The 16478-nt window shown below is 43.9% G+C and overlaps 1 protein-coding gene across 1 annotated transcript; it reads left to right on the top strand.

Moving 5' to 3' along the window:
• The first annotated feature begins 10022 nt into the window (after positions 1-10022).
• LOC147974557 (UPF0481 protein At3g47200-like) lies at positions 10023-16199 on the top strand. Its single transcript, XM_087519504.1, has 3 exons — positions 10023-10097; positions 13692-13748; positions 14157-16199. The coding sequence occupies exons 1-3, from the start codon at positions 10082-10084 to the stop codon at positions 15629-15631; spliced, it is 1548 nt and encodes a 515-aa protein (XP_087375630.1). The 5' UTR covers positions 10023-10081; the 3' UTR covers positions 15632-16199.
• Positions 16200-16478: the final 279 nt, after the last annotated feature.

Below are 16478 nucleotides of genomic sequence, written 5' to 3' on the forward strand. Positions count from 1 at the left end.
GGTGATCGATCCAGAAATCGTACTAAGGCTAAGGAGTGATGTGGCGCAATGTCTTGTCAGTTTCGAGCTAGTGTTCCCACCATCCTTCTTCAATATCATGACGCACGTCCTAGTTCATCTAGTCGACGAGATTATCATCCTAGGGCCCGTATTTCTACACAATATGTTCCCCTTTGAGAGGTTCATGGGAGTCCTAAAGAAATATGTCCGTAACCGCGCTAGGCCAGAAGGAAGCATCTCCATGGGCCATCAAACAGATGATGTTATCGGGTTTTGTGTTGACTTCATTCCTGGCCTTAAGAAGATAGGTCTCCCTAAATCGCGGTATGAGGGAAGACTGACTGGAAAAGGCACTCTTGGAAGAGACTCAATAATATGCAGGGACGGATATTCTTGGTCTCAAGCACACTACACAGTTCTATAGAACTCTACCTTGGTGACCCCGTATGTCGATGAACACAAGAACAGTCTACGCTCCAAACACCCGGAGCAGTGCGACGACTGGATTACATGTAAACACATCAGGACTTTCAGCAGTTGGTTGGAAACACGTCTTAGAGGTGACAACACTGTTTGTGATGAGTTGTACTTGTTGTCCAGGGGACCATCTTTGACTGTATTGACTTACAAAGGATACGAGATAAATGGGAATACATTTTACACGATCTCCCAAGATCAAAAGAGCACCAACCAAAACAGCGGTGTCCGCTTTGATGCAGCAACCGAGAGCGGAAAGGACACATATTATGGTTACATAGTGGACATATGGGAACTTGACTATGGACCTGATTTTAAGGTCCCTTTGTTTAAGTGCAAATGGGTCAATCTGTCAGGCGGCGGGGTATAGGTAGACCCACAGTACGGAATGACAACAGTGGATCTGAAAAATCTTGGGTACACTGACGAACCGTTCGTCCTAGCCAATGATGTGGCACAGGTTATCTATGTGAAGGACATGTCTACCAAACCTAGAAAAAGAAAAGATAAGGAAGCGAATACATCATACGATGAGCCAAAGCGTCACATAGTTCTTTCAGGAAAAAGGGGCATCCTGGGAGTGGACGGCAAGACAGACATGTCTGAAGATTATGAAAAGTTTCATGAAATTCCTCCCTTCAATGTCAAGGCTGACCCAAGCATCCTGATAAACAATGAAGATTATCCATGGTTACGGTGCAATAAGCAAATGTCACAAGCGAAGAAAAAGTGAAGACTTTCTCCCGCAACTATTATCATGATACCATGCCAACTTTGTAACACACGAACATGCTATCATTGTCCGTTTTGTACATGCACGTGCTATGTGGGTGAAATTATGATACCATGCCAACTTTCAACTTTTTCAAAGTTCATTTGAAATGCTTTCATGTCTTATGGTTCGGCCCTCGTAATACCATTATTCAAATTTTAACTATTCAAATTTGAAAACTAATGGTACTAACAGAAAGTTTATAATTTTTTCTAAAACTGATGGCACTAACAGAAAGTTTATAATTTTTCTGACCTAAAAGCAAAAAGAATTAAAAAATGAAAAAACAAAAGAAAATAAATAATGCAAAAAACAAAAAAAAACTGGAAAAAGTAAAGTTAATCACAAACTTGTGATTCAAACAAATATCAAAGAATTCAAATTTTAACTATTCAAATTTGAAAACTAATGCCACTAACAGAAAGTTTGTAATTTTTCTAAAACTAATGGCACTAACAGAAAGTTTATAATTTTGCTCCTCACCGCTGGCCCATGACCATTAGTCCCGGTTTGTGCCACAAACCAGGACTAAACGGTTGGTCCTCGTTGCGGGCAGAGTTTACTCCCACCTCGCCAACCGAAGGGGGCTCACACCAGTTTATAAGCCCTTCCCTCTCTGCCTTATTGAGCTCCTCTCAAAGTGAAAATAGATGCCCTAATAGAGAAAGGTTTAACCTAAATTCATAGTGAATTTCTCTGAAATTCATAGAAATTTAGTGTGAATTTAGGTTGAATTTTCTCTATAAGCGCATCTATTCTCATTTTTTAGCAAGTTAATCACAAACTTGTGATTCACACAAATTTTAAAGAATTCAAATTTTAACTATTCAAATTTGTAAACTAATGGCACTAACAGAAAGTTTATAATTTTGCTAACCTAAAAGCAAACAGAACTAAAAATTAAAGCAAAAAACAAAAGAAAATAAATAATGCAAAAAACAAAAAAAACTGGAAAAAATAGCAACAATAAGTATTTTGTTGTAATTAGAAACAAAATAAAATAAATAAAGCAACAAAGAAAACAAAAAACAAAAAAAGTGTTTTCAAATTTGAAAAGTAATGGCACTAACAGAAAGTTTATAATTTTTCTAAAACTAAAACCAAAAAGAATAAAAAAATAAAGCAAAAAACAAAAGAAAATAAAATAAAGCAACAAAAAACAAAAAAAATGCCACCTACTGGGCCCCCACGGCCTGAATACGACTAGAAACCCATCCAAGGGCCAGGATTCAGGCCCGCATAAGGCCCAGTAGGCCCACATGCATAGCAGTGACAATTAGGCCCATAAGCCTGCAATGGAGAGAAGCTCGAGAGGTGTGCGGCAGTGGGGCTTATAAATCACTGCGCACCCCTCTCAACTAGCGAGGTGGGACTAAACTTTCGACGCAGCAGCCGCACAAGGCCTTTGGTCCCGGTTGGTGGCACCAACCGGGACTAAAGGGGGGCATTGGTCACGGTTGGTGACACGAACCGTGACCAATGCCCCCCTTTAGTCCCGGTTGGTGCTACCAACTGGGACCAAAGGCCGCAGCTTCCCGCCCTTTGGGCTGCTGAAAATAGGCCTTTGTTCCCGGTTGGTGGCACCAACCGGGACTAAAGGGGGGCATTGGTCACAGTTTGTGCCACGAACCGTGACCAATGCCTTTGCTATATAACTAGCACTTGTGAAAATTTCCATTCAGTTCGTCTTTCCCGCCCGACGCCGCCAGGCTGCCCCTCTGCGCCTCGCCGTCGCCATCGTCGCCCTGCCTCCGACGCTGTCCCGCGCCGCCCAAACGCCGTAGCCACCCCGCGCCGCCCCGACTCCGTCGCCGCGCGCCACCCCGCGCCGTCGCGATCACCTTCCCGCGCCGCCCCGACGCCGTCGCCGCCCCGCGTCGCGCCCCTACGCCGTCGCCGCCCCGCCTCTGCCTCGCCGTCGCCGCCCCGCGCTGCCGTCGCCTCTCGCTTTGGTCAGGGCCAGCACCGCCCCCCTCTTCCCCCTGTTTTTAATTTTTTTGCAAATTCATATATGTTTTTTCCTGATTATATGTATATGTATAGTATATGTATGTGTGTATATGTATGCAAAAGATAGATTATCAGAAAAAATAGTATTTTTTCTGTTCATAGATTTTTTTTGGTGATATTGATTATTGTAAATATGCAAATGTTTGCATATTCATATGAACAATGAATTAGGCAAAACCTTTACTTTTTTCTAAAATTTATATTTGAACATTATTTTAAAAAAACAAGCAATACTACTTCATGTATTTTTAAGAAGGAAGAAGAAGAAAAAGAATGAGAGGAAAAAGGAAATAAGAAGAGGAAGAAAGGAGAAGAAGAGGGGAGAGGAAGACGAGGAGAAATAAATAAGAAGAAGGAAAAAGAAGAAAAAGAAGAGGAGAAGAAAGGAATAGAGGAGAAGAAGAGAAAAATAGAATATATATTCTCTTTTCTCTTTTCTCCTCTATTCCTTTCTTCTTCTCCTCTTTTTTTTCTTCTTTTTTTTCTTCGACACGTGGGGGGGGGTCGAGAACGTCCGACATTCATGAGAGAGGCGAGGAAGAAGGGGAATAAGAGGGAGAAGAAGAGGAGAGGAAGAAGAGGAAGTCTTCTCCTCTATTCTTTCTTCTCTTCTTTTTTCTTCTTCTTCCTATATGTATTAGTTTTTTTTATTTAGGTTGTTAATTAGTAGATATTAATTTTGTTCATATATGTATGGATGCATGTGATATGTATGTATGTATGTATGTATGTATCGGGTATGTCGTTATCGATATACCCCCTACCCGATAACTTCGACATGAGGGGGTCGAGAGGGGGTCTAGGGTCGCCGAGGGGTCGAGGGTCGTCGAACATGAGAGGAAGAAGAGGATAAAAAAGAAGAAGAAGAAAAAAAAGGAGAAGAAAGAATAGAGGAGTTCTTCTCCTCTATTCTTTCTTCTCCTCTTTTTCTTCTTCTTCTTCTTCCTCTTTATTTTATCGGGAACGAGGGTCGTCGAGGGTCGCCGAGCGGTAGAGGAAACCCTAAATAGAAAGTATCGTCGGTGTGAGATACATGTACCGTCGGTGTCGGACACTACATCCACGTCCCACAAGTGGCGCGGGCTTCGACGCCCACGTCACTTGTGGGACGTGGATGTAGTGTCCGACACCGACGGCCACATGTATCTCACACCCACGATACTTGCTATTTAGGGTTTCCTCTACCGTTCGGCGACCCTGACCCTCGACGACCCTTGTTTCTTCTTCTTCTCTTTTTTTTCTTCTTCTTCCTCTTCTTCTCTCTTTTTTTCTTCTTCTTCCTCTTTATTTTATCGGGAACGAGGGTCGTCGAGGGTCAGGGTCGCCGAGCGGTAGAGGAAACCCTAAATAGAAAGTATCGTCGGTGTGAGATACATGTGGCCGTCGGTGTCGGACACTACATCCACGTCCCACAAGTGGCGCGGGCTTCGACGCCCACGTCACTTGTGGGACGTGGATGTAGTGTCCGACACCGACGGCCACATGTATCTCACACCCACGATACTTGCTATTTAGGGTTTCCTCTACCGCTCGGTGACCCTCGACGACCCTCGTTCCCGATAAAAAAAAAGAGGAAGAAAAAGAAAAAAAGAGGAGAAGAAAGAATAGAGGAGTTCTTACTCCTCTATTCTTTCTTCTCCTCTTTTTTTCTTCTTCCTCTTCTTTTTTTTATCCTTGAAGCGTTGTCGAGGCCACCCCAAACCCTAGAGAAGCAGCGTCGAGGCCACTAATTAATATTAGTTCTACGTTTGCCACTAATATATCCATCTGTCATGTTTGAATAATAATTGCCATGTTGTCAATATTTATAGAAACTATGGACACCGCCCGAGACGAAGTACAAGAAGAGTTGTTGGGGGACATAATCGCACGAGGAAGTGATGCCGTCGTCTCGTTGTTTCTCAACGACACCGATGGTCTGGAAGCAGCTGGCTATGATTATGATGGCTCCGGTGACCTAATGCCGGTGCAAGAAGGAGACCGTGAGGACGGCTCCGGCGACCCAATGCCGGTGCAAGAAGGAGACCGTGATGACGTCTCCGGTGACCGAACCGAGTCCGGCCAGGTATATATATATTAGTTAAGCTTCTGCTGACTAGCTAATTGGTGCATTCATTGTTTTGGTATGTACACATATTAATTAAGTCTTTGTTCTTTTTTCTAGCCCTCCGGATCGAGCACAACTTCGGTAAAGAGACGAGGCCCGAAGAAAAAGTTGAGCTCGGATGAAACGTTTGAGATCATAGCAATCGCGCCCGACGGCCAACCGATTGAACCCCTCCGGACAAAGAGCGCATTTGTTACTCAGTGCGGGGTTTTGGTTAGGGACAAGATCCCGATCAGCATCCAGCAATGGTTAAAGCCGGCTACAGAAGACCCTGAGGTGTCTTATGTCAATGATATGCAGAAAAATGATCTTTGGACTGAGCTGAAGTCAAATTGCACCCTACCGCCAGAGGATGATCCAGAGAAGCCAGTTAAAAAGCAATTAATCAAGTCTTTTGCTCTTAAGAGGATGGCGGAACTATTCAGGAGGTGGAAGAAAGAGCTGAATAAGTTTGTCGAAAATAAAGAGACACCAGAATTCAAGGGCAGATATGAGAAGATCAGAGATCACTGGCCCGCATTTGTGGCTCACAAGACATCGGAAAAGAGTAAGAAGATGTCGGCGACAAACAAGCAAAATGCTGCGAAGAAGAAGCATCACCATCGCACGGGGTCAGGTGGCTACCTCGTAGCCCGGCCTAAGTGGGCCAAGACTGAGAATGATCTGGTTGATAAAGGGATCGAACCAGAGACAATTAATTGGCCAGACCGTTGCCGGACTTGGTTCTTCGGAGCAGGCGGAACCTTGGACCCTGTAACAGGGAAGTGCATTTGGATGAACGATCAAATGGACATACCAGTCAGGAAGCTTCAGCAGTATATCGAAGCAGTGCAGCAAGGGACGTTCTTTCCAGATAGAGAGAACGACGAGCTCACAATGGCCCTCGGGAATCCTGAGCACCCTGGACGGACACGAGGCACGCCAGGCTCCATTCCGTGGAAGGTTGGGTTTCCGGACGCAGGCGGTTACAAATCCCAGGAGAGGAGGAAAAAATTGCAGCAGACCCAAATGCAGGCACTGCAAGCAAGGGTACAAGCGATAGAGGAACGAGAAGCAAATCGCAGCAAACGTACTGCCGAAGCTTCCCCCGAAGCTACCCCGCCATCTCAGCGGAGAAGCAGCATGGCTTCCACCGAGCTGCTTCAGCCGGAGCATGCCTTGACGGCTCCTGCCAGCTATCCCGTGGATGCTATCACGGAGTCTCAAAATTGCCACCTTATGACGCAATGGATGAATTTGAAGGTCAAGGCGGCTGTTGGCTCTGTTTATCCTACTGAACCCGGCGCAATTTTTCACTGCCGGCCGATTCCAGAAGGATATGCTAGGGTGATGGTGGATGAAATAACGGAGGGATTTGAGGACCTCCAGCTTGACCACCCTACCGGTGAAGGGGAGACTAGGCTGGGGTCTGCTCTGAAGACTCCATGCCTATGGCGGAAGGAGCTCATCAACCATCCGAACTGGACGCCTCCGCCTCCTCCTCCTCCGGCAAGTCAGGGCACTCCGCCTCCTCCACCGCCTCCTCCTCCGGCGAGTCAGGGCACCCCGCCTCCTCCTCCAGCGAGTGACGATCAGGGCACTCGACCGGCTCCTTCTCCGGCGCGTGGCGGCACTCCGCCTCCTTCTCCGCCTGAGCCGACGCGCCCGAGCAGCCAGCCTCCTCCTTCTCCGCCTCGTCAGCAAGGGCGGAAGAGACCTGTCGCCGCTCTGGCTGCTCCGGCGCGTCGTAGTCCTTCTCCTCCGCCTCGTAAGCAAGTAAAGAAGACAACCGCTCCGTCTGCTCTGCCGGCGTCTAGCAGTACAGCCAGAGGCGGGAGGAAATACAGATTCGGTCCTTCTCTGAAGACTCCAGAGAAGTTACCATACAAGAGGACCCCGAAGGAGAACGCCGAGATCGCACGAGAAGAAGTGAGGAACTACTTTGAAGGGGTGAAAGCAAAGAAACATCCACCTCCGGAGGAGAAGGTAGATCCGGTGAAAGCGAAGCGCACTCTGGCTGCCCTGACAAAACCACCCAAGTCTCCGCCAAAACAAAACTATGAGCGCATTATTGGAAAGGAATTTGCCGAAGCGGAGCGGTCGGGAAGTACTGTCAGTGATCAAAGGCTGAAAGAACGACGAGCTGGGAAACAAATTGCCCAGCTCGGCGAACAAGCGAAGCAATCGTGCCCCCCGCTCAAGGTGCCAAGCGACAATGTCGCTAATGATTCGAGGATGGTGCCCGGTTATAGCAATCTTGGCGATTACCTGCCCGACGATGTACATTATGATTTCATGGAGGTGCAGATACAAAGATACGAGTACGGGAAGTCTCTCGTCAAAGATGAAAGATCTCTATCAACGAGATGCGAAGATTGCATGATTGGTACTTGAAAATCTGCAGAGACTCTGGGGGGAGGAGTACTTTGTATGTGAAAGTTAAAAAGGAGCATGACCTCGTTGGAATTGAACTGTTGCCTGTTCCATTTGAGGAGTTCTTTCAGTTTTTCAATCAATTGGCCCTCGATAAAACAACGGTCACCTGCTACTGCCTGTAAGTAGTACTACTTCTGTCATTAAGTCTCTCTATATAGCTCAGCTCTTTCATTGCATGTATTTATAATCATCCTCACTATATTATGCAGATTGAAGATCGCCGAATTGAAGAAAAGACAAGTCGGTGATATTGGGTTCATTAACACATATCTCATAGATGCAACTCAGGTTAAATTTCATGCCGCAGCTACCGAGGCCAACTTGCTACGATCGTTGGTAATAAATGAAAACAAAGATATAATACTCTTTCCTTACAACTTCAAGTGAGTGTTACTGTCTTGTGCGTATTCGGTTTCCCTTATATATTAGTCAAGGTTATAGTAATGTAATTGATGAGTTATGCATGCGTGTGCAGTTACCACTATATTCTCCTAGATATTAAGCTTGAGCAGGGACTAGTAACCGTCTTAGACTCAAGACGAAAAGATCCCTAGGACTATGCGGACATGACTCAAATGCTCGAGAAGTAAGTTAAATCGATCATTATCCACCATATCAGCAACTTTGTTCATTTCCTGATATATCAAGTAATTGTTTTCTTTGTCTGGCAGGGTTTGAAAAAAATTCTCCAAAAAAGCTTCAGGACTCCCGAAGAAGCTGCAATTTAGACACCCGAAAGTAAGTACTATAGTAGCATGTTCCGCGCATCTCCTATTGATTTGGCATTCTTGCTTATCAGTTTGATTGACCTCTATTTCTTGTAAAGTGGTTGTGGTAGGAACAAGGGAATGATTTCTGTGGATACTACGTTTGCGAGTCCATCCGCCACACGACCTGTGAGCGGGGCTACACTGACGAACAATATGAAGTACGTAAATAACAACATTCACAATTTTATTTTATTACCATCATTTGTGTTGAGTTTCATTCATTCATATATATATGTATTGACCCCCTTCTTCAAATTAGATGTTTCGGAAGCGGGATGAACTCTTAGCACCAGCTCGCATGCGAGCAATTCAAGAGGAATTGGCGGCATTCTTTCTTGACCACGTGATTGCTGAAGACGGAGAATACTATGTGGACCATGAGTCCGTATAATTATATTTGTAAGAGATAATTATTGTATATATGTAGCCGGTAGTGTCGGATAGATATACGAGAACTTGTTGTTCGACCAATCTCTCGGAAAAGGAGAGGTGGTCGATATCACTTCTCTCTGTATGCATATATGTTCATGACGATCTTCTGTTTCCTTCGTTTGCTTACTAGCTAGCTAGTGTGTCTAGTCCTCTCTATACGTATGTATAGTACGTACCGTCGACCAAGCACGGACATAAGAGAGGACACTTCTCTCTATTAATTATAGCTAGCTAACACAATATATGAAACACCTAAATTAACCCCCCAAAACCCCTCCCTTTAAAAAAACAAAAACCCCAGCCATAGAAATGCTGACGCGTGGATGCCTATTGGTCCCGGTTGGTGCCACCAACCGGGACCAAAGGGTCTCTTGCCTGGGCTCCGCGCACATGCCATATGGAGGCCCATCAGTCCCGGTTCTGGATTGAACCGGGACTAAAGGGACAGGGCATTAGTACCGACCCTTTAGTCCCGGTTCAGGAACCGGGACAACAGGCCCTTTTTCTACCAGTGCTCCTGGCTACGAGCTTCGCTTCGCTCGCTCGTCAGAAGTTAGCATTTGTCTTTATACTTAAATTTGAATCACAACATAGAAAGACTATCTTAACACCCCTTAATTAGTTTTAGGACATGTGGTGTATTTTACTTATTTTTAAAGCAAAAAAAGAAAAATCCTCGCCGACACGACGGCCCCCTAGTGTGTTGTCTTGTTGCTCCTGGCAAGCGAGGAGCGATCCAAATGCAACATGAGCTTCCTAGATGCAGTGGACGTTGAAAAGGAAAAAGAAACGCCTAAAAAGCTTGGTGTTCACGTGTTCTTTTCTCTTCTTTTTTCTGCGGGTTTTGTGACACACCTCTATCTGTTTCTTTAAGCAAAGACCTTCCGTGTCAACAAGGCTAATAATATATTCCATGGTCTTTAGCACCTGTGCACTTTGTTATCAGCAAGGAAAGAATTTATTCTACACGCGAGCTCGCCATCTCTACACTCTATATATGTACGCATAGTTTCACTCCAATTACAGCAGGAGACATAAACTCCATTGCCTGTTCTAGTCGTTGGGGATACACGTACCAGTTACTATCAAGATCAAGATATGTGGGGTGGAGGACGTAAGTATCATTCCACTCAGTTTAACAGCTCATTTTTCAAAGGGAATTCACAGTACTTTTTCCTTTTGATTTTTTTATGTATGCCGTTATTCATAGAATTAGAGTTCTTAGAAATTTCAACTAAGAAAACGTTCTTAGAAATTTCTTCCTAAAGACTGCGTTTGCACTATGTTTTGCAGGAAATTCTTCAATCCACTCAAATATGTTATGTTTTTTGTATTGTTTTTCTTGCGATGTCAAACAATCTTTGATGGAAGATCCAATAGGCGAATCCCATGAATATGAGATGACCTAACAAGGGCTCTTGTGTGAGTAGGTGGATGGGATAACGGGGATTGCTATTTAGAGGATTATCCCAATAGTCTCTTTTATTTATTTATTTATTTAAGGATGCAATAGTCTCTTTTATATTACTACTTGAAGCCGTTGCGTTACTAAGAGTCCAAGATATGCATAGCATGGCCACAAGAGCACAAATTATGGTTATGAGTGTTAAAACATGTCTTCGCCAAATTGGAAAGATTGGAAAGTGTTAAAACGCCCGCAGCCCACAACATTCCGCCAAATTGCAGGCCTCATATAGAAACTGTTTTTAGGGAAGCCTCATATACATACCAGTTACCTTGATTAGTGGCTTCTGCCGAATTCCGCCAAGCACTACTGGAATCTTTTTTATGCCGACGGCCCAAAGCCGTAGGCATAAACCTATGCCGATGGTGGCCGTTAGCATACAACCGCCGGCTCCGATTCCCTCAGCATTAGTCGGCTAGCCCTCGGCATAGAATCCCCGTCAACATAGGTACTTGTTGGCAAAGAAAATAGACAACATCGTCCATCTGCCGCCGTCCGGACACGGGCCTGTATTTGCCAGCGCCATGTGGCAAACCTACGCCGACATCAATCTATGCCATCGCCGTCTTAGGTTTGCCATGAGGCGTCGCTTGGGAGCTCTAGTGGCAATCTTTTGCCATCGACAAGTTGACGAGAACCAAAATAAATAGCCAAAAAGGCTAGCAATTTACAAATACAATTATAAAGACATGATTCAACAAAGGGAGTTTGTTCAAATGATCTCATACTGTGTACAGGTGTGCATCTTGGAATGTCAAACAATGTTGACCAAGAAAGTTTTCATTTTCCTTGCATAAAAAATATTGGGTGCTAAAAATAAGTTTTTTAAGAACCTACCAAAATTTGTAGCAAAATTGGAGCACAACAATTTTCAAAAATATTAGACCACATTGCCTGTGTAAATAAACAAATGGTTGCCACTCAAAAGGTTTGTCAAATTGGCAGGTTTCTTCCGATTTAGAAGTAACTAGGTTAAATTTGAACTAGAGTTGCATCATAGTTTGCTCACGATTTTTTTTAAATCATTTTCAACTACACAAGTAATTATTTCATTATAGATCCAATATATTTTTTGTAATATTCCACCCCTAGTTACAAACGGTCATGCCTGGCATTTGGAATGCATTTTTAAATTGTAATAACAAGTTAAAAATGAAAAACCTTCGCATTATGTCATTATATGTGACCTATTTACAAGAAAAAAAATAATAAACACGAAATACGACAATTGTTTTAAAAAATGTTCTCAGAAAAGAGTTATCATATATGAAGATTCATGACTTTTAAATCAAATGACCATTGTTATGGCCACATTAATGGTATAGTTTGTTTAAATGAACTTATATTGTGTACAAGTGTGCATCTTGGAATATCAGACAATGTCGACGGAGGGAGTTTGCAATTTTTTGCACAAAAAGATTCATTTTTCGAGTGCCAAAAAAGGTATTTTGTGTAAAGAATTTACAGAAACTTTGTTGTAAAATTGGAGCACATGATTTTTCAGAAATATTAGACCATATTTTATGTACAAATAACCCAATGGTTGCCACTCAAAAGGTTTTCACCCACCTCTCGTCAAATTGACAGATTGCTGCCGACTTAGTAGGAACCCGGTCAAATTTAAACTAAAGATGCCTCATAGTTTCCTCATGCCTCATAGGTACACAAGTAGCTTTTTCATCCGAGATTCAACAAAAGTTTTACAAGATTCCACCCCTAACTACGAACGGTCATGCCCGCCACTTTGAAAGCATTTTGAAATCGGCATAAGAAATTCAAAAAAATAAAAACATTCGTATTGTGTCATTATATGTGACCTATTTGCTAGAAAAATATAAACTTTAAATGCAACAATTATTTTAAAAAAAGGGTTCTCAGAAATAAGCTATCATGTATAAAGATTTATGGCTTTCAAGCCGAATGACCAATGTTATGGCCACATTCATGCCATAGTTTGTTCAGATTATCTCATATTGTGGACAAATGTGCATCTTAGAATGACAAATAAATGTTGACGAATGAAGTTTTTTTTATTTGTACACAAAAATTATTTTTCATTTTCAGAGTGCCAACAATGTGTTTTTTCGAAGAACCTACAAAAATTTGTTGCAAAATTGGACCACATCAATTTTCGGAAATATTAGACCACACTTTATGTACAAATAACCAAATGGTTGCCACTCAAAAGGTCCCCATCCACCTGTATTCAAATTGACAGATTTCAGCTGATTCAGCAAGAACCGGGTCAAATTCGAACCAGAGTTGCCTCATAGTTTGATTATGATTTTCTTTCAAAAGTATTTTTTTTATGTACACAAGTAGCTACGTCGTCAGATATCCAACAAAAGTTATGCAAGATTCCACCCCTACATAGAACGGTCATGCCCGCCATTTTCAACGCAATTTGAAGCAAACATGATTTTAGTTAGTTTTCATATTTGAAAAACATAGTATACCAACAGAATCCTTTTAACATTTTGATCTAAGAACATATAAAGTTTGTCAAAATCCATGCAGGTATGAAGTACTTGTGATTTTTACAAAGTATAATGACCTATTTGCAAAAGTACACAAGGTCACTTTTTTAACCTATTCAAAAACAGACACAAAGTGGATATTCATAATCTGTGGAATTTTTACCCCAAATTGATATATACTTCACATATGTTTCAGTTTAGGTAAGTCATGTTTGAATTAATGAAATTTAAAAAAATTGAAACAAAAAATGATTTAAAATTAAAAAATAATAGAAAAGCATATTCGAATGGCCGTCGTCAGGACTGTCGGCGTAGATATGACCAATAAAAGATACTTTTGTAAATTTTACACATCCTTTTTATATTACTAGTAATAATGTACATGCAATGCACGTTTATATTAGGTAGGATATTAGTTGCACGTTATATTAGGTAAGATATATCTGTTGCACGTTGGTATTTGGTAAGATATCAATTACTTTTTCACGGGAATGGTAAGATATTAATTACATGGCAGATTTCAAGGGATAGCGTTGAGTCAAAACATGTTTATAACCAATGGAAGTGGTGGGTAATTAGAGCGTTAAACGTGTTTGGTACTGAACATTGGAGCGATTTGAACCGCTAGATAACATGATTTGACGGTCAAGATGGTTTGGATCTGCCCATTTAAGTCTTTTTATATTGATATAGATTATTTTTTAGTACCAGGCTCTCACCCTCGACGAATGAGACCTTATTCACTCTCATGCCATGTGCTTTGCAGAAGAATTATTTGACATTGATGAACCGTTACCTCTTCTTCCACGAGCCAAAGTGCAGGGTACGTAATAATTCATATTGAGATTACTACCTTGGAAGTAATCGAAATGTAATTTTGAATGCATATTTTGCTGTAGTTAAGCTGATTGTATACATGATACTAATATATGATACTACTTCTGTAATGCATAGTATCATAAGTTAGTATCTTAGGTTGTCTTATTAATTGTCATGCATGGCGCAAAGTAGTATAACATTTAATATAATACAGTATCATGATATGACCACATCATCTCTCTTCTCATTTAATTATATGCCACATCATTCAAAAAGTCTAATTGACATGCATGATACCGGTTATGATATGATACTGCTTATGATACGACCAGCCTTAGTGACTTGGTGTCACATTTGCAACCATTAATGACCTCTACTGGCTATCTGCATGCACGGATCATCAAATGATCAGTTGATGAAGAGGAGAACCGCCGACAGAAGGAGGAGAGCGTCGGGGAACTCCTGAAGACTGTGGAGAATGTGAGCATAGCGATTCCTGAACGGTTCGCAGATCCGCCAAGCATCTGCGAGGTCCCCGAGGAGCTCACCGAGGGCAGCAATGGCGCCTACATCCCCAAGGTCGTCTGCATCGGCCCGCTCTTCGACAGCAAGCGCAAAACGGACAGGATGGCCCGGCTGGAGCACTACAAGTGGTGCTGCGTCCGCAAGTTCATCGTAGGGGGCCTGCACCCACCTGCTGCTGCCGGGACATCGGAGTCAGAGGCCTGGTCGCCGGCGGTACACGAGTCGTTGCTTCGCGAATGCATGGACACGATGACGCGGCTCCTGCCGCGAATTCGTGCCTCCTACAACAGAATGTCGTCCTCCAAGGACACGAGCGACGAGGAGCTGGCGACGAATGTGCTTCTCGACGGCTGCTTCATCCTCCAACGCCTGCTCAAGTACGCCCGAATGGCCAAAAGATCTTCCGGGGAAGGAAACGACGAGGACGATGACTGGGCCCAGCTGATCGGCCGGAAATGGGTCTGGGGAACCGTGAAGCGCGACCTACTTGTGCTTGGAAACCAGGTTCCCTTCTTCGTCATTCAGAAGCTGTTCAAGCACCTGGGGAGAAAGAGCAAGAGCAACAGCTATGATGGCGAGCGTGACGGTGACAACGACATCCTCCTCTACGGCGGCCTCCAGCTATTTAGCTCGTTCCATCCTCGCCCGCTGCACGCCTCGCCCATCGCCAGGCACGACGTGCACCACCTCCTCCACCTGTTCTACCTCTCCATCGACCTCCCCCGCTCCTCGCCTTGGCACCGTGACTCCACCCGCGGCCAGGGCCCCCCGCAGAGAAAGTCCGCGCTGCCGCCAGACCTAACGTGGTGGGCGCCGAGCGCCAAGGATCTGGACGCGGCTGGCGTTCGGATCCGTGCACGCGATGATGGCACCGCCACCAGCTTCCTCGACGTGAAGTTCCACCGAGGCGTCCTGGAGATCCCGCCGCTGAAGCTATTCGACTACAGCGAGGCCTTGTTCCGGAACCTGATCGCGTTTGAGCAGACCTACCCGTTCACGCCGGGCCGCATCACCACGTACGCCATCCTCATGGACTGCCTCCTCAAGACGGACGAGGACGTGCGCCTCCTCCACCAGAGCGGGGTGCTCGTGAACCGCATGAACGGCGAGAGGAAATACGCCGCCACGGGGTTCTTCAGCCGCCTCTGTGCCGAGGCACGCACCTCGGCCAACCGCAACCACCTGGCCGACGTGATGGAGGAGGTCGTGAGGTACCACAGAGGGAGATGGCCCAGGTGGCGTGCCGCTCTGGTGACCAACCCTTGGGTGACCACCTCCCTCGTCGCCTCCGCGGTCTTGCTAGGCTTGACCGTGCTGCAGACCTACTACACTGCCGTTGCCTACTACAAGCCAACCAAGTAATTATTATTGGATGCGACTAACAAACAGTCGACTGTACGCTAAGCATTAGATCCACACGATCGTAAACCCGGTCTTTTGTTTCATTACTGAACGATTGCCCCCTGCCAGCATGCGATGCCATTTCCAGCGCAAGTTTGCATGCATTCGCTCACCAGTACTAGTTATGAACAAGACAAAATTGCTGACGTCAGCCAAGATTCCTCTGAAATTCATATTTTAAAATGTTTTGTAGCTCAAACCGTTGATCCGATTGAAAAATTGTTTTCACATAAAAAAATTGTCACGACGAGATCTTCGAAACTAGATCCCATGTTGGTATGTTCCGATGATTTTTTTTGTCAAAAGTTACCATGCATATGCATAAGCTACATAAGTTATCAACCTATTCACACCGGACTTATCAGGCATCAAATTAAACTAGAAGTTTTTGGCAATGTTTCAATGACTTCTATAGGTCGAATGTTATCACTTGATTCTGTAAAGAGTTACCCGAGTTACCCATATTGTTCATATGTTTTTTTACTGGCAACATTACATCGGTTGTTTGAACTACTCATGGACAATTATCAATTCGAATACTAGATATTACCACAACCACCCACGTAACTACATCACTACTGTAGTGTTTTTGCTGCTACCTAGCAAGCTGGGTAACTTGCGTCATGCCATGGCGATAATTTAGCATAATCAATCTGCTAACTATGTAAAATTCTTCCTAAACCTAGAGATATGGTCGCCCATTTTGTCCCTTCGGGGACATCCGATAAACCTAGAGATATGGTCACATATGCATGTCACCACAAAATCACAGGGGTAGAGTTAAGCATGCTGACATACTATAAGTTAT

The sequence above is a fragment of the Triticum urartu genome, chromosome 4A, assembly GCF_056163025.1.
Source record: "Triticum urartu cultivar PI428250 chromosome 4A, HENAU_Tu73, whole genome shotgun sequence".
Taxonomy (NCBI): Eukaryota; Viridiplantae; Streptophyta; class Magnoliopsida; order Poales; family Poaceae; genus Triticum; species Triticum urartu.